The 27,262-nt window shown below is 37.8% G+C and overlaps 1 protein-coding gene across 5 annotated transcripts in view; it reads right to left on the reverse strand.

Moving 5' to 3' along the window:
• Positions 1 to 27,262, reverse strand: part of PPP1R12A (protein phosphatase 1 regulatory subunit 12A) — a 166,675-nt gene that overhangs the window by 78,056 nt on the left and 61,357 nt on the right. For all 5 annotated transcript variants that reach the window (XM_008004114.3, XM_008004116.3, XM_008004115.3 and 2 more), the window contains exon 3: positions 253 to 371. In XM_008004114.3, coding sequence (XP_008002305.1) covers positions 253 to 371 — 119 coding nt within the window. The remainder of the gene's footprint in view (positions 1 to 252; positions 372 to 27,262) is intronic.

Here is a 27,262-nt window from a genome sequence, read left to right on the forward strand (position 1 = left end):
CTTCAAAACTTTTACTTCCACATAATTTTATGCCTGATCCTGTTGTTTCTGACATTTAACTTTAAAAATACTTAAAAGATAGAGTTGAGAATATTCTAGAAAACAGAATCATACTGTACTATTGTTTTGCAAGCTGAGTTCATTCTTTTCATTCAATTATGATTGTCCTTCAACGTCAATAAATATTTTTGCTGGAAAAGTACCATATTCTTTCTAAAACATTTTTTCCATTTAGGTTGCTTTTTATTTTACCTTGCCGATTAACTTCATTTTGAAGTAGCTCTTCCATTGCCTCCTCCTCCGCAATATCTAAAGGTGTGTCTCCTTCACTGTTGACAGCCCCTACATGTGCTCCCTGACCAATCAAAAACCTGTAAAACCAAAGAGAAAATAGTTAAGCAAAAGATATTATCATTGAAATAAAACTAAATGCATAACCAGTCAGGAAAGTTCCTATATAAATCAGCAATAAAAGACAGTATACACATTATTTAAATTTTAAAAAACTATCAGCCCGTGCGCAGTGGTTCACGCCTCTAATCTCAGCACTTTGGGAGTCCAAGACTGGCAGATCACGAGGTCAGGAGATCAAGACCATCCTAACATGGTGAAACCCTGTCACTACTAAAAATACAAAAAATTAGCTAGGCGTGGTGGTGGGCGCCTATAGTCCCAGCTACTCAGGAGGCTGAGGCAGGAGAATGGCGAGAACCCAGGAGGTGGAGCTTGCAGTGAGCTGAGATCATGCCACCGCACTCCAGCCTGGGCAACAAAGCGAGACACTGTCTCAAAAAAAAAAAAAACAAAAAAAAAAAACTAGAGCATGTTTCTTTTTTATATTTCCTAATTTTTCTATAATGTACACATGTTGCTTTACCAATACAAAAATGTTAATTTTTAATAATAATTACGAAGTATTTCATAAAATGTGAATTTTTAATAATAATTAGAAAGTCTCATAGGATCCACCTCCACTGAGACTTTTCATTATCTCCATATGGACTGGTTTCCTTAAATATTTTGATAAGTGCATTCCAATATAATTGGCTTCTGTGTACTCTGTATTTTATTTTAAGCATCCAAAACACAATTCTAAGAAAGTATCTATAGGCTTCATCAAACCTGACAAAGGGATTCATATACAAAAAGGTTATTAATCTCTTTAATCATGTCAACAGCACATTTCCCAGAGTCATCTACTGAATGATGTAACTAACCATCTATTACCTAAGTCCATTTATTTTATTTTATTTTATTTTGTTTTATTTTTTTGAGACGGAGTCTCGCTCTGTCGTCCAGGCTGGAGTGCAGTGGCACGATCTCGGCTCACTGCAAGCTCCGTCTCCGGGGTTCACGCCATTCTCTTGCCTCAGCCTCCCGAGTAGCTGGGACTACAGGCGCCTGCCACCACGTTCGGCTATTTTTTTTTTTTTTTTTTTGTATTTTTAGTAGAGACGGAGTTTCACCGTGTTAGCTAGGCTGGTCTCGATCTCCTGACCTCATGATCTGCCCACCTCGGCCTCCCAAAGTGCTGGGATTACAGGTGTAAGCCACTGTGTCTGGCCTACCCAAGTCAATTTCTAACTTAAAAAATTTCTGAATGGCTCTATCATGCTAGGAGAAAAGATAACGTACGGCCCTCATTGATCTGGCCTTGTCTTCTTTTTCAGCCTCCTTCTTCTTCCTGTCTGTATCACAGTTTAGGTGCCAACAACAGAGAACTACTTGTAGCTCTAGATTAAACCATTTTCTTTGGGTATCCCTGGTTTTATTTTTCCATATACAAAGAATGGGTCTTTTTCTTTATGTTCCTAACCAATTTAGCTCCTTCATATTTAGACTACATAAAAATATTCTAATTATAAAAGTTTAAACAAAAAGTACACGTCCACAGAGGCAAAAAAGAACTCCTTTATACCTCTCCTACTATTATGTTCCCTCCCCCAGAGATAAACACTATCAACAGTAGGGCAAAAATCTTCCCAGTACCTCTGCCATAAATTTATATGTGTGTAAACATATATACACTATCACTTTTGGGGTTCTTTTTGTAAAGCACAAATTAATAAGATTATTCTAAATGAAGTATAATGTAACTCTTCCCTTCTAACACCTGAAAAATATTCCACAGTATGTCTGGTTCATACCTTCATTTAATACTATTCTCTTAACAGATGTGCACTTAAATAGTTGAAATTAACAATTTTAAAAAAATTTTCCCAACATCATGAAAATAAAACATTTTGTCACTGCTTTAATTTATATTTCCTGATTACACATGAGACTGAAAATATTTAGATATATTTACTGGCATTTGTATTTCCCCTTTGGTGAACTGCTTATTTACATTCTTTGCTGGTATTTCAAATGTATTCATTAATTCAACCAATATTTATGGAGTGTCTAGTATGACTCTGGCACTATGTTACATACCAGGAACATAAAGGTAAAGAAAAAGAAACACAGAACTTCCCTTCAAAAAGTTTATAGTCTAGTAAGACAGTCACATTAAATACACAAATAAATGTAAAGCTGTGGTAGGTCCTATAACAGAATTAGATGGTGTCTAGGATTAACAGGAAAAATGGATTTAGTGAAGTCAGAAAAAGGATTCTCTGATGATTATGTAGGCACTAACAAAAGAGAACAGAAGAGCAATGTGCTGTAAGTGAGAAAGAACAAAATAACGTCCTGTGATAGAAAGAATGTATAGCTGGATGGAGGCCCAGTTCATTTTCCTTAGAATAAATGAAATAATTGATCAATCTCTATATCTTTTAAACACACACACACCCCCTCACCTCTAACAGTGGTTACCTCTAAGAGACAGAAGAAGAGAGATTTGTATTGGTGGTTTTGTGTGTTAACCAAGTTTGTTCTAATAAGTTTGTTCTGGACATGTGTATCTGATCACAAAAATGGCTACTGTACCATTTTGTAGTTTCATGTTTTACATTTAAAAATATGTTGTAAAAGTTCTATGATCTTTATGGAAATTCTACAAACAGAAGTTAGACTTCAGGTATTTTTTTTCTGTTTTTTGTAGTTTTGAAAATGTATATAAAACTAAAACGAGTATTTCCTCATATACTACAAATAAATAAATGAGTCTAAAGCAGAAAGGTAAGATATAGTGGAGTCTTGCTGTGCTATGCTCCGAGAGAATACGTAATTATTCTCCTAGGCAAAATTCCAAACAATTAGGAATATTTACATAAAAATACATCTATTCTGCTTGGGTATCAAAAAATCATTCAAAGGATACAAAGATTGAGAATAAAAGGAGTATCTCAGAATAGCTGCAGAGCTTGAAGTACAGGAAGCAGAGTTTCAAGGAAATACTAGGTCAAAGCCAAATACAGACAATACAGAATTTATATAAACAGGAAGGATGTTAAGAGAAACTAACAGAGTAAAGTACCAAAACTGCTGGCAGGAAGCAGGGTTCAAAGCAATCCTTGAGCCAAAAGATTAGGTATGTGTGTATGTACCTATGTATGTATGTATTTATGCATGCATACACACAATTCACAAACTTCTCCTGCACTCCAGAACTATTACTTGCAAATGTAAATGTTACAAAGGCACATTTTAAAAAATAATAATAAATTATAATATACAAAATCTCACGGATTGATTAATCCTATGGTGGATTAATTCTTATCTACCATAAATAACCTCCAAAAGCAATTCAAAGGTTGGATGAGTGAAAAAAGCAGAAACTTTTATGCTCTGCAGACTTCGGATTCAGTTCCCACCTCTGCCTGTTGACACCTGTATGACATTCAAAGATATAGTTGAGAATAATACATTATAGTTATGTATTATTTAGTTATAAGTTATATATATACCTTAAACAACTAAAATCTAATTTACAAAATAACTTTACAGGGCAATGTGAAGTTTAAATGAGTTAAAAATAAAATGAAAGTACTATCTGTTGTCATATGTAAAATTATCACATTTAGAAAGCAATGTTTCACTTTGGTAGGCCAAGGTGGGCAGATCACCTGAGGTCAGAAGTTTGAGACCAGCCTGGTCAACACAGCAAAACCTCAAGTCTACTAAAAAAAATACAAAAAAATTAGCTGGGCGTGGTGGTGCACACCTGTAATCCCAGCTACTTGGAGGCTGAGACAGGAGAATTGCTTGAACCCAGAAGGCAGAGGTTGTAGTGAGCCGAGATTGTGCCACTGCATTCCAGCCTGGGTGACAGGGCTAGACTCTGTTTCAAAGGGGGGGGGGGGGGGGGGGGGACAAAAAAGAAAGCAATGTTTAAGACAATGTGAAGAAAACTACAGGTATCTGGAATATGAGAATTTCACTTTGAGAGACCCTGGAGATACTGAAAACAGACATCTAAATTTCCTTCAGAACAAAAGCTGGGGTATTAGAAGCTACTTGCGTGGCTGTTAATTAGGAAAAATATGCCATACTTATTCTAAGATTCCTTGGAAAGAAAAAAAAAAAACAGATTTCACATAGGTATTCCAAACTGAAAGTCAGAAGATTGAGCTACTTTTCAAATGAATAACCCTATTGAGTGCTTCAGGGTAACGAAAATCAGGCCTATATTTTCTTAACAATAGTTAATAATTTCCTTAAGCAATTCAAAGGTAGTCAACATAAGAGATGTCACCTAGTATAGGATGAAATTCTTTTTTATCTTTATTTTAGAAGAGACAGTCTCATTCTGTTGCCCAGGCTAGAGTGCAGTAGTGCAATCATAGTTCATTGTAACCCTGAACTCTTAGGCTCAAGCCATCCTAACTGCTTCAGCCTCCCTAGTTGCTAGGAATACACAAACATACTACCACATCCAGCTAAACTAAAAAAAAAAAAAAAATTTTTACGGATGGGGTCTCCCTGTGTTGCCCAGGCTGGACCCAAACTCCTGGCATTATGCAATCCTCCTACCTTGGCCTCTCAACGTGCTGGGATTACAGGTGTGAGCCACCGGGCCCAACCATGAAATTCTTAACAAATTGTAGAAATGAAAAATGGTAATCTGACAGATTTAACTGAGATTTATAATAGTCTAGAAACTCAGATTTGGTCATTTTAGATAGATAAATGAGTAAGCTTCCAAATCAAGACATGATCCAAAAGAATTTTTACAAAATTATTTATGTGCTAACTGGAAAATCTAACAAAAGGTGTAAAGTTAACAAAGCTATTGGTTGCAATGTCAATATGGTATATTAGATAAACAGGTGAGATTCTGTGTTAACTGACTTTGGAAGACAAATTTTGATAGTCTCCACTCTCTTCTGAGTTTTGTCAAAAACCAAACCACAGAAGCAAACATTTAAGAAAAGGAAATAGCTCATTTAAAAATTCTGATCTCTTAAGAAAAAATTTAAGAAAAACTTTGTCTTTAAATTAGAAGGTAATGAGAACTTAGTGAAGAGAGACAAAGAAAGCAACTTTATCAGCAAGAGCTAAATATATTTAGTGTCCAAATTTAATGTGTATTTTCTTCTTCAGTTGATATGGCTTGGCTCTATGTCTCCACCCAAATCTGATACTGAACTGCAATTCTCAGTGTTGCAGGTGGGACCTGGTGGGAGGTGACTGGATCATGAGGGGTGGTTTCTAATGGTTTAGCACCATCCTCTTAGTGCTGTCTTGTGATAGTTCTCACGAGATACGGCTGTTTCAAAGTGTGTAGCACCTCCCTCTTTGCTCTCTCTCTCTCTCTTGCTGGCCATATGAATATGTGCTCACCTCCCCTTTGCCTTGTGCCATAATTCTAAGTTTCCTGAGGCTTCCCCTGCCATGCTTCCTGTACAGCCTGTGGAACTGTGAGTCAATTATGCCTCTTTTCTTCATAAACTACCCAGTCTCAGGTAGTTCTTCACAGCAGTGTGAGACTGAACTAATACATTACTGTAGAAAAAGTAGTATCAAAAAGTTATCTTAACCAATATAGAAAGTTTTAAAAATCAGAAAGTTAGCAAAATAGCATTGTAATAGTTACGCTTCTTGAAAATCTGAATAAATTACTCAAAGCCATTCTAGGAGAAATTATGAAAACTACGTTATCTGAACTATTCAAAGATTAAGCAGAACATTACACTACTAACTTCAGAAATAAATGCTATTTTCATTAGCAAGTCTCTGAGCAACAAAATGCACAGTAGTAAATAATCTTATGAGTCATCAGTGGAAATGCACATTCCCATTTTCTCTTGGAAGTTCTATATCCCAGTGAAAGATACTGTGTAACATTATGAATCCAAACAAAAGTTCTGACCTCAGACCTTTGAAAGTTTTCTTAAAAATGACAGTTCTATCAGTACTTAACAAAAGTGATATGTGGTCTCCATGATTTCTGATAAGCAATCTGCTGTCATTCAAACTGTTTAGCCCCGCTAAGTATAGTTTCTAATTTCTTTCAAGATCTTTTAATCTTTAATTTTCAAAAGTCTGCATATGGCATGTCTTAGTGTGGACTGCTTTGGTTTACCCTGTTATGAGTTTGCTAGGTTTCTTAAATCTGCAGGTTTACGTCTTTTGTCAAATTTGGGAAAAGTTTTCAGTGATCATTTCTTTGAATACTTTTCCAGCCACGCACTCTTTCTCCACTTCTTCAGAGGGATCTGATGGCACAGATGTTTGCTCTTTTGTTACAGTCCCTGAGGCTCTGTTCATTTTTAGCCTATTTTCTCTCTGCTGTTCAGATTTGGCAATTTCTATTGTTCTGTCAGTTTACTGATTCATTCTTCTATTTCCTCCATTCTGCTATTGAGCCTATCATCCATTGAAGTTTTTAATTTAGTTACTGGATTTTTCAGCTCTAAAATTTCTGTTTGGTTCTTCATATCTTCTATTTATTTCTTTGCATACTATTTATTTGCTAAGACTTTCTATTTTTTCATTTGTTTCAGGCATGCTCATTCATAATTGCTTGTTGATGCATTTTAAGATAGCTCGCTTTATAATCTTTGTCAGATAATTTTAGTATCTGTTATCCTGGTGTTCATCTCTATTAATTGTCTTTTTTCACTCAATTTGAGGTCTTCTGGGTTCCTGGTATGACAAATTTTTCTTTTTATTTCTTTTTTTTTTAATTTATTTTTTTTTGAGACAGGGTCTCACTCTGTTGCCCAGGTTGGAGTGCAGTGGCTTAATCACAGCTCACTACAGCCATGACCTCCCCAGCTCAAGTGATCCTCCTACCTGAGCCTTCCGAGCAGCTGGCATTACAGGCATGTGCTATCAGGTCTGGTTAATTTTTTTTTTTTTTTTTTTTTTTGGTAGAGATGAGGTTTCGCCATGTTGCGCAGGCTGGTCTCAAACTCCTAGACTCAGGCGATCCACCCACCTTTGCCTCCCAAAGTGCAAGGATTACAGTTGTGAGCTACCACACTCAGCCAGAGAATTTTCAATTAAAATCTGCGCACTTTGGGTATTATAAGACTCTAGATCTTATTTAAATTTTCTGTATTAGTTGGCTTTGTTTGATCTTGCTCCAGCAGATGGAGGTAGGGAGGTGTCATCTCATTTCAGCAAGGTGGGGGTAGATGTTCAGGTTCCCCACTTGTCCTCCATTTACACTACAGATGGGGCAGCTTCTTGATTCCCCTGGGTTGGGTGGGAGTCCTGACTCTCCACTATACCTCCACTGACATGTCTCTGGCTGAGAAGCTACTGCTCCCATGTAGCCTCTACTAACACCCCTGGGTGCTGGGGGTGGGGGCGGGGGTGCGTGTGTAGAGAAAAGCCTTTTTACTGCTTAGAAGTGGTGAAAGTATTCATTCTCCAATAGGACTCCTCTGATGCCACTTAGCAGGGAAGGACAGAAGCTCCTCTTTACTCCCAAATAAAAGTAGAAGTTTTGGCTTCCCACATGGTCTCCAGTTACACTACAAGTTGGGGAAGGGCTAGTTAACCATTCTATGGTAATTAAAGTCCCAACTCTGACCTGGCCTAATCTGACACAATTCCAGTGGAGGTGTTAGGGTGCCTCATTGCAGCTTGGTGAGGATGGAAATCTAGGATCCCTACTTGGCCTTTGCTGGTATGAGTGTGACCAGTGTTTTTTTCTGTGGTGCTTGGCTGAAGTAGAATGGTTATTCTCAAAAAGTTTTCTGTCTTGCTAGGGTGTCCCTCTACTAGTATTTAAAAGATTGGACTTTTGCTGCCACTTTTTTGTCTGTGGCCATTGCACTTCTGGGTTATCAGCTTCTTCAGCTCTAATTATGGAATATATGAGGCTAAAAAAAAAGGCAGGGAACTACTGTGGGTCATTACTATTTGGGTCCTGAAATCCCTAGCTCCTCTGCCTTATTCTCTCCACCTTTCAGAGTCTTCTTGTGTTTTATGCATAATATTCAGAGTTTTTAGTTGTACCCAGCATGTAGTATAATTAATTTTACCAATAACAAAGACGAGGCTAACACTTAGGAGAGAAATTAATCTATTTGTGAAATGTGGCACCTAGATTGTCATTTATAAAAGACAAATTCACAATTAGGGGAAGTGTTTACATTTTCTTCATAAAGTAACTCTTAAACATAGGAAATGCTCAAGACAGAACCTCTCTCTCAATTTTTCCCCAGAGAATTGATTCTAAACCTCTTTAATCATACATTAACTCTTTGAAACCACATATTTGTTTATTAAAAACCCTTACATGCCCTAGCATCTTACTTTATACTGCAACTTCCAATTCTCGGAGGCAAAAGTACTACTTATTGTTTAACAATTCTAAGATGCACATTTCCTACACATTTTAATGTCACTGAAATCTTCTACAATCAATGAATCTTAAAATCAGTGACTTTGTATAAACTGATGTTGGCCAGATGGCAGATTTGACTGGGTTGTCATTATCATCCACATGTGGCACCAGTCACAGCTATTTATATTGTTTTCACTGCAGTTGAGTTATGTGTGTTGTTGGAACCATATTTGTTGACCTTAACTATTATATAAAATTTCTTCTGGATGTTGTCTGAAAACTTTTTGTTGACAACTTTATGGTAAGATCAAGAAAGTGCCAACATCAAAGCTTGCAGAATGCCTATCAATGACGCAAAAGAAAATCCCAAGCAAGTAATGTTATATAACAATACTCTAAGCAGCACAGAGAATGATGCTGTGTGTGGGTGGCAGAAGAGGGGGCTGGGGGAAATTATGGGATACAAATAAATACTGAACCATAATTTTATTTAATTTTTAAAATCGGTATTTATGATGTTACAATGATGGCACCTTAGATCTGATGAAATCCAGTATGAGCATTATAAATATATCCAAAATATTTCTGGCTTCCTACTGTATTTTTTCCATTGATAGCTCAAATTAGACCAATCTAAATTAACATTCTACTACACTGTCTGCCTCTTCTTCAGCTTCCCCTAATTCTGCTCTTTAGATCCCTTAATAAGTTTAATGGTATCATTTTCCCAATGACAAAGGCTAGAAAGAGAGGAAGAATAGTGTAGTGTCTAAAGTGCACATTTGAAAAGTTAAGACTGTGTGGGTTCAAACTCTAGCTCCGCCACATATTTTGTGTGACTTCTCTCTATGACTCAGTCTCTTCGTCTATAATTTTTTTTTTCTTTCCTTTTTTTTTTTAGAGACGGGATCTCATCCTGTGGCTCAGGCTGAAGTGAACAGGTGCAATCATAGTTTACTGCAGCCTCAAACTCCTGGGCTCAAACAATCCTCCCACCTCAGTCTCCCAAGAAACTAGGCCTACTGACATGCACTGCCAGGCCCAGCTAATTTTTTTGTTGTTGGCAGAGATGGGGTAGCTATATTGCCGAGGCTGGTCTGTAACTCTTGGCCTTAAGCAATCCTCCCACCTAGGCATCTCAAGGTGTTGGGATTATAGGTGTTGGCCATTGTGCCCAGCCAAATAACAATTATTATTTTGAGATGGAGTCTTGCACTGTTGCCCAGGCTGGAGTGCAGTGGCGCCATCTCAGCTCACTGCAAGCTCCGCCTCCCGGGTTCACGCCATTCTCCTGCCTCAGCCTCCCCAGTAGCTGGGACTGTAGGCGCCTGCCACCACACCAGCTAATTTTTTGTATTTTTAGTAGAGACGGGGTTTCACCGTGTTAGCAAGGATGGTCTCAATATCCTGACCTCGTGATCTGCCCCGCCTCAGGCTCCCAAAGTGCTGGGATTACAGGCATGAGCCACTGAGCCTGGCCCCCAAATAACAATTATTAATACAGGTCTATTATCTCTCACCTAAACCCAAATTTCAAAATTGTTCATATTTTTTCACCCTAAGAGGTCTGAGAAAAACAAAGAAAATTCCATGTCTTTGTTATTGTGAATAGTGCTGCGATGAACATACATGTGCATGTATCTTTATGGCAGAAATTTATTTTCCTTTGGGTATATAACCAATAATGGGATTGCTGGGTCAAATGTTAATGGTTTTAGGTTTACAGAAATCACCAAACTGCTTTCCACAATGGCTGATCTAATTTACGTTTCCACCAGCAGAAGTAAAAATTTTTCATATTTTAGAAAGATAATATTACAGATTATATAACACTTCCACCAGGTCTGGGGCAGCACTCCATAACAAAACACAAAAATATTTCTCCAAAAAAAACCCCACATTCACAGTGAAGTGAGATAAAGACTACAAACAGCCTCCCATCAGTGCAGGTCATGATCTGTTGCCAAATGTGCCTACAACAAACTTAAAATTTATGTTTTCATTTTTTGCAGTTATGGAGGTTTATGCATAAGGGCCTGCAGTTAGTAGTACATTTTTATGCGACTGTAAGGATGACTGAAATTACATTATTTAAAGGACTTAGAACAGTAAAAACACACACACACACAGTATGCACTTGGTAAATGTTAGTTATTATCATCATTAGCACCACTTTTGATTTTTCTTTCTACCTTAGTACTTAGATCCAGTAAATCACACCAAGACTTATCAATTCTATTCTCCAAATTTCTTTCAGATTTGCTCCACTTCCAATCTCACTGCCACTGCCCTAGTTTTCTTGCCCAACCTCTCTAATTTGTCAAGAATCTTCCAAAAAACCAGTCTGAAAGGTCATCACTTCCCTAAAACTGCATCACCATCAAAGGACAAACTCAGCATGGCATACAAATCCTTTACATTGTAACCCCAGCTCACTTTCCCAGTCTTATCTGCTACCCTCTCCATATTCCACTAATGGCCTCTCTCCAAGAAATTATGGCTCCAATGAGGCCCTTTTGTTTAATGCAATCAGAACCACTATTTGCTTGGTTAACCAAAAAGGCTGATTGAAATAGGTAATCATAGAATATAACACATATGCATAAATAATGCATTTATTTAATCATAGAAGACACAAATGTATATTTATTTATCCATCCTTTAGTGAAGACTAGTCTATTTCTTTGGATGATGTCTTCATGACTATAAATCCATGCTGTCTTTCTTGCATAAATGATATCCGTAATGTGTTATCTAAGACTTCAAACTGTCTTTACAGTGCACCAAAAACTTGAAGTCAACAACAAAGCAATTTGAGTACACAATCTTTTTAGGTTTTTTGTTTGTTTGTTTGTTTTTGTTTTTTTTTTGAGATGGAGTCTCGCTCTGTCACCCAGGCTGGAGTGCAGTGGCCTGATCTCAGCTCTCTGCAAGCTCCGCCTCCCAGGTTTACACCATTCTCCTGCCTCAGCCTCCCGAGTTGCTGGGACTACAGGCGCCCGCCACCTTGCCCGGCTAGTTTTTTGTATTTTTTTAATAGAGACGGGGTTTCACCGTGTTAGCCAGGATGGTCTCGATCTCCTGACCTCGTGATCTGCCCGTCTCGGCCTCCCAAAGTGCTGAGATTACAGGCTTGAGCCACCACGCCCGGCCAGTTTTCTTTTTTCTTTCAGTCTTTCAGTTGTCTCACCCGCATCTAATTAAACAGCAACCATCCTTTTAGGGCACTGCCATTGAGTCTTTGCGAAGTATTCAACTTTGTTATCTCAGCAACAATATTCTGGTTTTGCATATGACAGGCATTAACAGGTAGAAAACACAAATAACTTTTGGTAAGTTTGCAATTCAACTCTTGGAAACAGAACTGTGAGCTTAGAAGAAGTGGCCTACTGGTTGCACTGTTTAGGCATATGGATATCAGTCAATAATTTTTAACAAAGAAATGGTAAGTATAAATACAGTGGTAGCCAGTTAAAAGAACTTTATTGTATATTATTTCTCATTCGTGAATGACATGACTTTCCTCAGGCAGCTCCCAACTCACAGAGGCAAAAATTACACTCATCATTTAAAATAAACGAATGTTACCTCCTCTAGAATCTTTCTTTAATTGGCCTAGACAGAATTACGCACTTCTTCCTCAGAGTTCCTTGTACACTGGTCCATTTAGTCTATCAAGTATTAGAGTTAATTGACTTCACGTGTATCTATCTAAAAGCCTGAAGATGAGGATCTATGTTGCAGCCATCTTCAAACCTCACAGTGCCCAATGCTACTATCAGTTATGATATAATGGGAAAAAATCACCAGAATTTAAGTCTCAAGAATGAGAGTCCAGTTCTGATTGTGAAATAGGAATAACAGTGAACATTCCCATAAATTTCCATGAAAACCCGAATAAGAATGTATATGGGAACATCTATAACTTTTAGCAAATGTATCTCATTATTATTACATAAGAATATAAATACCCCAAATAAAATGTTAATGTTTTCCTAAGATCTTAATTTCTCCAAGACTTCTAATCAAAATACACGATATGCTTTGTACTAATAAAGTATTCTTCACAAGAAATACATAATAAAATTGAAATTCATGGATTTGCCAACTTTCCTATGGCCCACATAACAACATATGAATGAAAATATGACAAATTACTACTTCATTCTCCTCTGCTCCTCTCTTCTAGATAAGCTTGCCCTAAAACCAAGAGACAAAATGATAGTTTCCTTTGTTAAATAATCCGGGAAACCCAAGAGCTTACCTATTTTTCACTGAAAAGTGGTAACCATAAATTACATTATAAACAATAAGAACTAATTCAGCTAATATTTACTGAATAGAAATACTTGCCACATATTGTGCCAAGTGTCTTATACACATGATCTCATTTAATCTTCACAATAATCTTATACATTAGGTACAGGTATTAATATTTCCATTTTATGAATGAAGAAACGGAGGCTTAGGGAAGCTGGTAACTCACTCGAAGTGACAAGAATTACTTAACAGAATTAAGATTTAAACAGAGTTGCCTAACTCCTGAGCCTGAGCCTGAGCTCTTAACTCCTGTACTATAATATTTATTGCTGGGGGGACGTAGGGTCTATTTTCTTAGATTTCATAAGAATTTCTGAAATTCTTGAAATTTCTGTTTTCAAAGCACGAAAAATAACAACACTATTGAATTCTAGACAGAGAAACCAGCAGATTCAAAGGCCATGAGGCAAGATGCCTAGTTTGTTTAAAGGCTCTGCCAAGGGACCAGCATAGGTTTAGGACAGTGCCTAGAAAAGAGTGGAGAATGGAGTCAGAGAGGTGACAAGCCACCAAAGCATACCTCTGTAGGCCACCGGAACTCTGGCTTCTACCCTGAATGCAGCATAAATCCACTGATAGGCTTTCAATAAAACTGTCATGCTACCCAATGCAAAATAATTTAAAACGATCATATGGCTACTGTGAAAAAAACAGATATGGGAAAGATGACAGTTATGCCTACAAGGAGGCAACTGCAACAATTCCAGTGAAAAACAACAGTGGGAGGCCAAGGCGGGCACATCACAAGGTCAGGAGATTGAGACCATCCTGGCTAACACAGTGAAACCCCGCCTCTACTAAAAATACAAAAAAAATTGGCCAGGCGTGGTGGCATATGCCTGTCGTCCCAGCTACTCAGGAGGCGGAAGCAAGAGCATAGCATGAACCTGGGAGGTGGAGCTTGCAGTGAGCTGAGATTGCACCACTACATTTCAGCCTGGGGGACAGGGCAAGACTCTGTCTCGAAAAAAAGAAAAACAACAGTGTCCAGGATCAAAGGAGATGGAAAAAGGTGATGAGAAATAGATACTGGATATATTTTAAAGCTGAGCCAAGAGAAATCTTAAGATTCCGTTTAATGTTTATAAAATAAAGGCTATAATCAAGAAGAAAAGCCAAGCCACACAGTAAGTCGCCACATGTATTTCTTTTTCTTTTTTTTTGAGATGGAGTCTTGCTCCTCACCCACAGCTGGAGTGCAATGGCGTAATCTCCACTCACTGCAAGCTCTGCCTCCCGGGTTCACGCCATTCTCCTGCCTCAGCCTCCCGAGTAGCTGGGACTACAGGCGCCAGCCATCAAGCCTGGCTAATTTTTTGTATTTTTAGTAGAGACGGGTTTTCACCGTGTTAGCCAGGATGGTCTCGATCTCCTGACCTCGTGATCCACCCGCCTCGGCCTACCAAAGTGCTGGGATTATAGGCATGAGCCATCGCGCCCGGCCACACATATTTCAAAGTTATATCCTTAAATAGCTAATTCTTTAATGATCGAGTGAGAAAGCTAATGAAAGTTCTCCCATGCTGAAAATGTCACTGGGCCAGGCTGCATGGCGGATTCCTATAACCCCAACACTTCAGGAGGCCGAAGCACAAGAATCACTTGAGGTCAGGAGTTTAAGACCAACCTGGAAAACACAGCAAGACTCTGTCTCTACAAAAATAAAAAAATAAAAATAAAAAAAGTAGCTAGGAGCAGTGGTACAAGTCTACAGTCCTAGCTACTCCTGCTGAGGCAGGAGGACTGCTTAAGCCCAGGAAGTCCAGGCTGCCATGTGTTACGATCATCACTGTACTCTAGCCTAGGCGACAGAACAAGATCCTGTCTCAAACAAATGAGCAAAATCCTATGAGCATTTTATAATAAGATATGAAATCTTCAATAGCAGTGTCTTTAAAATTACTCTAAACAAGAAGAAAAATGTATTAAGTGCACCAATTAATAATCTTTTTCCATGTGCTGTGAAGCCATATAATGCTAGGCTAATACAGGGCTAATTTCCCTCTTATATTGGAAAACTGAACACTAAAGCTATTCAAGATAAAAACATGCCTTAAATATTTGTTGTGAGAGCCTAAAAAACAAATGTGGTGACAAAACTAAGTAACAGAAAAGATTATATCCAAATAATTACACTGGCAAGCAAAATGTTAATCATTACATTTTCTTATTCATATACAAAATATTTTACAGATAAACATAAAAATTCCTATAACTTGCAAGAATACAAAAAAAGGGACAACTCTAAGACTAAAATTATAGTCATTCAATTAACCAACATTCATTGGTCAATTAAGAGGGACATGCTGAATAAATGATAAACTATAATGAATACTACACAGTGGAGTACTAAACTGAAAAGAACAATGACGAGTATCTCTATACTCCACTAGATAGTGATCTCCAGAATAGACTGTTAAGTGAAAAAAGCAAAGTGGAGAAATATGTGTTTGATATTCTATCATTTATTTAAAAAGATAGGGGGTTAATATTTCAATTAAAATAATACTTTTATTAACAAACTAGAAGATAGTTTTTAAATTTTTTTTAATAGGGTATGGGAAGAAATAGGGTGGTAGAGCAGGTATTGCCATTGGAACTAGTATTTTATGTAAATTATAAAACAAAATTAAAATTTAAAAAAGTAAGCTCTCAAGTGAATTCAACACATAGTAACCTGATGGTATATTCCAAGTTGAATATACTAAGGACAAAAAGAAATGCCAACAAAACAAAACCCTCAAAAACAAAACTTCGAATGATTCAGTAACCATACTGGTGGTGGTGCTGGTATTATTATACTCAGTGTAATGTATGTGTCATACATGATGAAGCAAATTAGTAATTATGTTTTACTTTAATCCTGTGCTTCCCAGCAATGAATGAGAGGAAAGACAGTGACACAGCATAGAAGAGGTTAAAGAAAAAACACTTTGGTGCTGATTTCGACCTGGAAACAATGACCAACCCAACAGCAATGAGTACTCTCAGCAGCCATCCCAAGGAACAAGGTTTCTTGGAGAAATGAGGACTCTAGGCCTTGGGCAGGAATGTAAAAGATTAGTCTGAAAAATCTTGCAATACCAGAGAGTAAGGAAACTTATAAAGACCACTTTATTTGGTCATGCCCCAAGGTCTTAGGAAGCCAACTTGAAGAGCCTCTCAATGAACAAAGATGGTTCAGTTTGCCAACTGACAAGGATAATAGCTGCAATGGACTGAAAAACATCAATATGTCCAAATGAGAGTCGCTTCCAAGATGTCCAAATAGAACAGTTCTGGTCTGCAGCTCCCAGCAAGACTGACGCAGAAGACGGGTGATTCCTGCATTTCCAACTGAGGTACCTGGTTCATCTCACTGGGACTGGTTAGACAGTGAGTGCAGCCTGCAGAGGGTGAGCTGACGTAGGCCAGGGCGTTGCCTCACCCGAGAAGCACAAAGGGTCGTGGAATTTCCCTTTCCTAGCCAAGGGAAGCTGTACGTGACTGTACCTGGAGAAGCAGTATACTCCTGCCCAAATACTGCACTTTTCCCACGGTCTTCACAACAGGCAGACCAAAAGATCCCGTCCCATGCCTGGCTTGGCATGTCTCACGCCCTTGCTCGCTGCTAGCGCAGCAGTCTGAGATCGACCCACAATGCAGGAGCTTGGCAGGGGGATGTGCGTCCGCCATTGCTGAGGCTTGAGTAGGTGGTTCTAGGCTCATAGTGTAAACAAAATGGCAGGGAAGCTAGAACTGGGCAGAGCACAGCAAGGCCTACTGGCTCTCTAGAATCCACTCTGGGGGCAGGGCATATCGGAACAAAAGGCAGCAGACACCTTCTCCAGACTTAACTATCCCGGCCTGACAGCTCTGAAGACAGCAGTGGTTCTCCCACCATGGCATTCAATCTCCGATAACGGACAGACTGCCTCCTCAACAGGGTCCCTGACCTCTGTGTAGCGTGGCTGGGAGAAACCACCCAGTAGAAGCCAACAGACACCTCATATAGATGGGTGCCCCTCTGGGATGAAGCTTCCAGAGGAAGGATCAGGCAGCAATATGTGCTGTTCTGCAGTCTCCATTGGAGATGCCCAGGCAAACAGGGTTTGGAGTGGACCTCCAGCAAACTCCAACAGACCTGAATCTGAGGGGTCTGTCTGTTAGAAGGAAAACTAACAAACAAAGAAATAGCATCAACATCAACAAAAAGGATATCCACACCAAAACCCCATCCATAGGTCACCAACATCAAAGACCAAAGGTAGATCAAACCACAAAGATAGGGAAAAACCAGAGCAGAAAGGCTGAAAATTCCAAGAACCACAGCACCTCTACTCCTCCAAAGGAACACAACTCCTCGCCAGCAAGGGAACAAAACTGGGCGGAGAATGAGTTTGACAAGTTGACAGAAGCCAGCTTCAGAAGATCGGTAATAACAAACTTCTCCAAGCTAAAGGAGCATGTTCAAACCCATAGCAAGAAAGCTAAAAACCTTGAAAAATGGTTAGACAAATGACTAGCTAGAATAACCAGTGTAGAGAAGAGCTAAATGACCTGATGAAGTACGAGAACTTCACAAAGCATACACAAGCTTCAATAGCCAATTCGATCAAGTGGAAGAAAGAATATCAGTGATTGAAAATCAAATTAATGAAATAAAGGGAGAAGAGAAGTTTAGAGAAAAAAGAGTAAAAAGAAACGAACAAAGCCGCCAAGAAATATGGGACTATGTGAAAAGACCAAATGTACATTTGAGTGGTATACCTGAAAGTGACGGGGAGAATGGAAACAAGCTGGAAAACACTCTTCAGGATATTATCTAGGAGACCTTCCCCAGTCTAGCAAGGCAGGACAACATTCAAATTCAGGAAGTACAGAGAACACCACAAATACACTCTTCGAGAAGAGTAACCCCAAGACACACAATTGTCAGATTCACCAAGGTTGAAATGAAGGAAAAAATGTTAAGGGCAGCCAGAGAGAAAGGTTGGGTTACACACAAAGGGAGGCCCATCAGACTAACAGCAGATCTCTTGGCAGAAACCCTACAAGCCAGAAAGGAGTGGGGCCAATATTCAACATTCTTAAAGAAAAGAATTTTCAACCCAGAATTTCATATCCAGCCAAACTAAGCTTCATGAACAAAGGAGAAATAAAATCCTTTACAGACAAGCAAAAGCACCTGCCTTACAAGAGCTCCTGAAGGAAGCACTAAATATGGAAAGGAACAATTGGTACCAGCCACTGCAAAAACATGCCAAACTGTAAAGACCATCGACACTATGAAGAAATTGCATCAATTAACGGGCAAAATAACCAGCTGGCATCATAATGACAGGATCAAATTCACATCTAACAATATTAACCTTAAATGTAAATGGACCAATCAGTGTGCTGTATTCAGGAGACCCATCTCACGTGAAAAGACACACATAGGCTAAAAATAAAGGGATGGAGGAAGATCTACCAAGCAAATTGAAACCCCCCCCCCCCAAAAAAAAGCTGGGTTTACAATCCTGGTCTCTGATAAAACAGACTTCAAAACCATCAAAGATCAAAAGAGACAAAGAAGGCCATTACATAATGGTAAAGGGATCAATTCACCAAGAAGAGCTAACTATTCTAAATATAAATGCACCCAGGAGCACTCAGATACATAAAGCAAGTTCTTAGAGACCTACAAAGAGACTTAGACTCACACACAGTAATAGTGGGAGACTTTTAACACCCCACTGTCAATATTAAATGGATCAACGAGACAGAAAATTAACAAGGCTATCCAGGACTTGAACTCAGCTCTGGATCAAGCACACCTAATAGACATCTACAGAACTCTCCACCGCAAATCAACAGAATATACATTCTTCTCAGCACCACAAGGCCCTTATTGTAAAACTGACTACATAATTGGAAGTAAAACACTTCTCAGCAAATGTAAAAGAACAGAAATCACAATAAACTGTCTCTCAGACCACAGTGCAATCAAATTAGAACTTGGGATTAAGAAACTCACTCAAAACCACACAACTGCATGGAAACTGAACAGCCTGCTCCTGAATGACTAAACGGTAAATAACAAAATGAAGGTAGAAATAAAGATGTTCTTTGAAACCAATGAGACACAATGCACCCGAATCTCTGGGACACATTTAAAGCAGTATATAGAAGGAAATTTATAGCACTAAATGCCCACAAGAAAAGCAGGAGTGATCTAAAATTGACAGCCTAACATCACAATTAAAACAACTAGAGAAACAAGAGCAAACAAATTCAAAAGCTAGCAGAAGACAAGAAATAGCTAAGATCAGAGTAGAACTGAAGGAGACAGAGACAGAAAAAAAAGCCTTCAAAAAAAATCAATGGCTTTTTGAAAAGATCAACAAATTAGATAGACCACTAGCAAGACCAATAAAGAAAACAGAGAAGCATCCAAAAGACACTATAAAAAATGATGAAGTGGTAATCATCACTGATCCCACAGAAATACAAACCACCATCAGAGAATGCAATAAACACTTCTATACAAATAAACTAGAAAATCCATAAGAAATGGATAAATTCCTGGACACATATACCCTCCCAAGATTAAAGCAGGAAGAAGCTGAATCTCTGAATAGACCAATAACAGGTTCTGAAATTGAGGCAATAATAGCCTACGAACCAAAAAAAGTCCAGGACCAGATGGATTCATAGCCAAATTCTACCAGAGGTACAAAGAGGAGCTGGTACCATTCCTTCTGAAACTATTCTGATCAACAGAAAAAGAGGCAATCCTCCCTAACTCATTTTATGAGGCCAGCATCATCCTGATACCAAAGCCTGGCAGACACACAACAAAAAAAGAGAATTTTAGGCCAACATCCCTGATGAACATACTGGCAAACCGAATCCAGCAGCACATCAAAAAGCTTATAAACCACAATCAAGTCGGCTTCATCCCTGGGATGCAAGGCTGGTTCAATATATGCAAATCAATAAATGTAATCCATCACATAAAGAGAACCAACGACAAAAACCACATGATTATCTCAATAGATGCAGAAAAGGCCTTTGATAAAATTTAACAGGCTTTCATGCTAAAAACTCTCAATAAACTAGGTATTGATGGAACATATCTCAAAATAATAAGAGCTATTTATGACAAACCCACAGCCAATATCATATTGAATGGGCAAAAACTGGAAGCATTCCCTTTGAAAACCTGCACAAGACAAGGATGCCCTCTCTCACCACTCCTTTTCAACATAGTATTGGAAGTTCTGGCCAGGGCAATCAGGCAAGAGAAAGCAATAAAGCGTATTCAAATAGGAAGAGATGAGGTCATATTGTCTCTGTTTACAGACGACAAGATTGTGTATTTACAAAACCGCATCATCTTAGCCCAAAATCTCCTTAAACTGATAGGCAACTTCAGCAAAGTCTCAGGATACAAAATCAATGTGCAAAAATCACAAGCATTCCTATACACCAATAACAGACAAACAGAGAGCCAAAACATGAGTGAATTCCCATTCACAATTGCTACTAAGAGAATAAAATACCTAGGAATACAATTTATAACTTATAAGGGATGTGAAGGACCTCTTCAAGGAGAACTACCAACCACTGCTCCAGGAAATAAGAGAGAACACAAACAAATGGAAAAACATTCCATGCTCATGGATAGAAAGAATCAATATCATGAAAATGGCCTTACTACACAAAGTAATTTATAGATTCAATGCTATCCCCATCAAGCTACCACTGACTTTCTTCACAGAATTGGAAAAAACTACTTTAAACTTCATTTGGAACCAAAAAAGAGCCGGCATAGCCAAGACAATCCTGGGCAAGAAGAACAAAGCTGCAGGTATCACACTACCTGACTTCAAACTTTACTGGAAGGCTACAGTAACCAAAACAGCATGATACTGGTACCAAAACAGATATACAGACCAAGGGAATAGAATGGAGGCCTCAGAAACACCACCACACATCTATCAACATCTGATCTTTGACAAACCTGACACACACAAGCAATGGGGGAAAGATTCCCTATTTAATAAATGGTGTTGGGAAAACTGGCCAGCCATATGCAGAAAACTGAAACTGGACCCCTTCTTTACACCTTATACAAAAATCAACTCAAGATGGATCAAAGACTTAAACGTAGGACCTAAAATCATTAAAATTCTAGGAAAAAAACTGGGCAATACCATTCAAGACATAGGCATAAAGAATTCATGGGCAAAGAATTCATGTCAAAAACACCAAAAGCAATGGCAACAAAAGCCAAAATTGACAAATGGTATCTAATTAAACTAAAGATATTGTGTATAGCAAAAGAAACTATCATCAGAGTGAACAGGCAACTTACGGAACGGGAGAAAATTTTTGCAATCTATCTATCTGACAAAGGGCTAATATCCAGAATCTACAAAGAACTTAAACAAATTTACAAGAAAAAAGCAAACAACTCCATCAAAAAATAGACAAAGGATATGAACAGGCATTTCTCAAAAAAAGACATTTACGCAGCCAACAGACATATGAAAAAATGCTCATCATCACTGGTCATTAGAGAAATACAAATCAAAACCACAATGAGATACCATCTCACGACATTTAGAATGGCGATCATTAAAAAGTCAGGAAACAACAGATGTTGGAGAGATTGTGGAAAAATAGCCTTTACACTCTTGGTGGGAGTGCAAATTAGTTCAACTACTGTAGAAGACAGTGTGGCGATTCCTCAAGGATCTAGAACCAGAAATACCATTTGACCTAGCAATCTCATTACTGGGCATATACCCAAAGGATTATAAATCATCCTACGATAAAGACACAGGCACACATATGTTCACTGTAGCACTATTCAATAGAAAAGACTTGCAACCAACCCAAATGCCAATCAATGATAGACTGGATTAAGAAAATGTGGCATATATACACCATGGAATATTGTGCAGCCATAAAAAAGGATGAGTTCATGTCCCTTCAGGGACCTGGATGAAGCTGGAAACCATCATTCTCAACAAGCTATCACAAGATCAGAAAACCAAACACCACATGTTCTCACTCATAAGTGGGAGTTGAACAATAAGAACACATGTACACAGGGATGGGAACATCACACACCAGGGCCTGCGGGGAGTGGGGAGCTAGGGGAGGGATAACATTAGGAGAAATCCCTAATGTAGGTGACGGGTTGATGGCTGCGGCACATCATCATGGCATGTATATTCCTGTGTAACAAAATTGCACGTTCTGCACATATAACCCAGAACTTAAAGTATCATACAAATAAAATAAAATAGAAAATGCATGAGCTCCTAATATTACTTAAACTAGAAAAAAAAAAATTAGTCCCTACTGAGGGTAGATAGCAAGGAAATTCATTATTTAAAAAGCCAGTATATAAGAAGAAATAATAAAGAATATATTCTATCTCCCCTATAAAAATTGTACTGAGGTAATATGGTTTGGCTGTGTCCTCACCCAAATCTCATCTTGAATTGTAGTTTCCATAAGCCCCATGTGTTGTAGGAGGAACCCAGAGGGAGGTAAGTGAATCATAGGGGCAGTTACCCCTATGCTTCTGTTCTTGTGACAGTGAGTGAGTTCTCATGAGATCTGATGATTTTATAAGGGGCTTTTCCCCCTTTGCTTGGCATTGTCCCTTCCTGCCGCCATGTGAAGAAGAATGTGTTTGCTTCCCCTTCCACCGTGAATGTTAAGTCTCCTGAGGCCTCCCCAGCCCTGTGGAACTGTGAGTCAATTAAACCTTGTTCCTTTATAAATTACCCAGTCTTGGGCAGTTTTTTACAACAGCATGAGAATGTACTAATACAAAGGGTAACCAAATAGCAGAGATGAGAAAGTTTCTTTTACAAAAATATTCCAACTAATAAATAAAAAAGAATGACAATTAAAATGCTACCATTGTATAGTTCCTATGTTTTCATCTTATTATTTCTTCAAAGAACTTGGTTTTCAATGCTTTGCACATAGTAATTCAATTATAATTTATGCCATAGATGTATAACTAATTGATAATTCAAGATTGGAACAATAAGTTGCATACATGGGTTCTTGGGCCCTAAAATCATTTGCCTTTTCTAGTATGTCCAAAGTCATACTGTTCCATTTTATTTCTAATCCATAGCCAATGACATTAACACTCTAATTTTTAAGGAAGAGTATGCCTTGATGTGATACTGGAAAGTTTATACTGCTCATATTAGTTTGCTAGGACTACCATAATAAAATGCCACACACTGGGTGGCTTAAACAATAGAAATATTATTTTCTCACAGTTCTGGGGCCTAGAAGTCCAAGATCAATGTGTCAGCAGCTTTGGTTTCCTCACAGGCTTCTCTCCTTGCTTGGTAGATGGCTGCCTTCTTGTTTGTTCACATGGTTTCTTTCCTCTCTATGAGAGGGACTCTGGTGTCTCTTTTTGTGTCCAAATGTCTTCCTCTTATAAGAAAACCAGCCAGACTGGATCAGAAACAATTCCGTCGGCTTCATTTTAACTTAATCATCCCTTTAAAGGCCCCTTCTCTAAATAGAGTCACATTCTGAAGTACTGGAGGTTAGGATTTCAACTAAGAATTTTGGGTGACACTATTCCGCCCATAATACTGATTCAGCACCCCAAAGGAAAAGAATGATGTTAATGCATACATTTTAGTATCTGACATGATATATACAGTAGGTGCTTAAATATTTACTGACTGCATAATTTTAAAAACATGTTAAAGTAATAATATTCTTAAGAATGAAAAACTCAAGACAGTATTTATTAAAACAATGCATATGCTGAACATAAAATCAGACTCCACAAACTCACCTCATTTACTTGTCCTCCATTCCACTCTGGATAAAGGGCATTATTAAATAATCTGTATTTTTAGTTTTCCCTAGGACTTCTACCTTGTTAAGAATAAGCAAAAGTTTAGGGTAATTATTTTGGTGAAAATGTGAGATAATTGAGCCACAATATGAACAGCCATCATTCATCTGGTCTATTCACTTGGTTTCAATTACGCTACAGGCCAAATGTAAAATTGTTAAATGCCTAGAAATGAAACTGTAATCTGACATTCTTTGTTCTACTATTTCCAACAGAGGTTAAAAATTTAGAACTCAATGTATCCTAATCATCCTCAAATCCTCAGAGTAAATGAATCTAGGCTTAACTGCACATATCAATAGGGATGATTTACTACAATTCTGTGCATAAATGCAGTTAGTGAAGCAGCATATAAACAAACAACTGATGTGTTAGAGATGATGATGATGAATTTGCCAAGAACATCAGACACGCTTCCTGGAGGAAATGACCCTTATACAAACTGCATGTTTAGAGTTTGGTAGAAGCTGCTCAAGTAATGCAACAGCAGGCAAATAAACTATTATGAAGAAAGACACACTGATGTTAACCAGTAGGGAATGTTGGGGAACTGAAAGTAGTCCAGTATTGACAGAGTGAAAAATGTGAAGTGGAATGCAGTATGAGAAAAAAGGCTCAGGAAGAACCTAGATCTTTCCAATTTTACAAATAATCTTAAATTATTGAGACTAAGTAGATTGGTCAAGGACACAAAGCTAGTGAATGGGAGAACTAGGATTTGCAACAAATTTAACTCCAAAATACTTCAGTTAGCACAGTGACCATATGCCCCAGTTTCCTATCCCCTGGTTTATAACTATTGTCTACATTATTATTATTATTATTATTATTATTATAAGTGCTTTCTTTCATTCCTATAAAACATTCTGATCTGTAGACTATCTTCACCCTATCGATTAGGCTACCAGGATATTATTTTTCTATACCCAAGAAAACTAGGGTTTCATTAATTTCACTTAATCATTAGTGAAATTAACTGCTGAAAGAGGTGTTTTTAATGTATTTCTTTCTTTTTTTTTTTTGAAACAGGGTGTTACTCTTGTCACCCAGGCTTAAGTGCAATGGTGCTATTTTAACTTACTGCAACCTCTGCCTCCCAGGCTCAAGCAATTCTCTTGCCTTAGCCTCAAGAGTATTTGGGACTACAGGTACACATCATTGTGCCTGGCTAATTTTTCTGTATGTTTTGCAGACCTGGGGTTTTGTCATGTTGCCCAGGCTGGTCTCGAACTCCTGAGCTCAAGCGAAGCCTCCCAAAGTGCTGGGATTACAGGCATGAGCCACCATGCCCAGCCTGCTAAAAGAGATTATGCCGATAAAAATAATTGAGCATTTAGAAGGATTTTGGGCTATCATCACCTTAACAAATCATCCAGTATATGCTAGAGTTAAACTGCCCTTTATAAAAAGTCATTATTGTAAAAAAGACCTCATGTGGCAGAAAGAATAAAAAGGAAAACTTATTCTTCTAATTTTAATCTGGTTCCAGGAAACTCCATAGTCTATAGCACAGTCATAAATTCAAACTAAAGTAATTAGACTAGCAACTATAGTCAACCTTGGCCCCAAAAGGTCACTTTTGTTTGTACAAGTCCTATAAAGCATATATTCCATATCCCACTCTCCAAAAAATGAAAAGTAATAGTCACCCTACTGATAATATTAGCAACTGCAACAAACTGCTTACCCTTCTCCTCATGCTTCTTATATACTAGCATGTAAAAGCTGAATATGCCAAGATATTTACTTTTCCTAGCTACAACATGGACAAATGACCAGGACTAGGCTAAAAGAAGTCTCATTATGGGATGTCTTCAGCAACTGGAGGGTTCCCTTGGAAAGGTTTTCCTCTTTGATGTACACAGAATACGGAGAGAGTATTTTCTACTTGCAATCCATTTTTTATTTGCTTTTGGATGTGGATATGTAAAACACAATTCTAGAGTTGTTGCAATCATCTTGTAACCATGAGGGGAGAAGGCTAAGAATAAGATCCATTTTTGGGAATGCAGAAGAAAAAACTGAAAGATCCCAGGTCCTTGCTGACATCACTGAGCTGCTTAATAAATCTAAATGTCCTTCCTCTAAATGATATTTTATTCTGTATAACAAGTACCATTATTGTTTAGGTCATTTTAAATTGGGTATTCTATTACTTGCAGCTAAAAGCATTCCAACTTACACAATAGGTCTGTGACCTAATCAAGTCTATGCAAAGAAATTATTCAAGACAATTAATATTGTCTTTTCAAACTCAGAAACATGAATACAAAAAGGAAACGTAAGAATTAAACATCTGAAGAAAGAGGTTGAGTTTTCATTTTCCCAGTGTAGATATAAAAGGTAATGGTCAAAAGTTAATATGTACTATTTCCTATGAGCCAGGTCCTATGTTTGATGAATTACTTCAGTTAATCCTCACAACAAACCTAGGAAATATTACTTTATAGAGGAGAAAACTAAAGCCTAGAAAAATTAAACAACTTGCTAACTCCTTGATAGTGATTCAGGAGGCATACATATTCCATATCAATTAACTCCAGAGCCTAATCATTAAGTATAAAGATAAATACATAATTAACCGTTTTTTTTTTCTATGAAGAGATTTAAGTCTTCTATTGAGCAGGAAAAGTCCAAAAAGGAAGTAAAGAACTTGAGAATCATGATTGTTAAGTGTGAACAATCACTGCTGTTTTGCAATGGGAAAAAGACTTCCTCAGTTTATATACAAAAATTTACGGCTCAGAAAGAGGAAACAAATTATGGAAAGATGTCGTATAGTAAGTGGCAGAGTCAGTAATAAAATTCAGGTAATTCAGACCTTACCGTTACCAGGCCCACTTTTCATTTCACCATACAGTTTCTGCCTTGAAATTTAGATATTGTATCTCCAGTACAAACGAGGGAAAAAAGTAAAATGTACAGAGATAAAACTATGAAGGCTTATTAAGTTACAGAGTAGAATTCTCATGTTTAATATTTATTCATTGATAAGCTTTGATATGAGCAGAGAGACAACACAACTGTTTACTGTGTGGATAGATAGTAACAAGAAAAATAATTTAATGAAAAAATTATTTTTCAAGATATCTACACTTCCATTGTTAAATGCTTAAAACAATCAGATGTTTTTAATATGTACCCACACATTAAAGGTAGTAGAGAATACAATGACTATTTCTCATAGAATTTTCTATAACATGTATTTTTTAAAAAAGACAATCTTCAGAAAAACTAAGTAAACAGGCTCACTGGAGAACTATGTATCATATTCTCCCTATAGCAAGTAACCCAGTTGCCAATTTTATGATTATAAAGGAATGGGTTCGACTGCTAAGTATTAACCCTGAATCATTTGACAATGCTCCAGCCGTACT

This window comes from Chlorocebus sabaeus, chromosome 11 (genome assembly GCF_047675955.1).
Source record: "Chlorocebus sabaeus isolate Y175 chromosome 11, mChlSab1.0.hap1, whole genome shotgun sequence".
NCBI classification, from domain to species: Eukaryota; Metazoa; Chordata; class Mammalia; order Primates; family Cercopithecidae; genus Chlorocebus; species Chlorocebus sabaeus.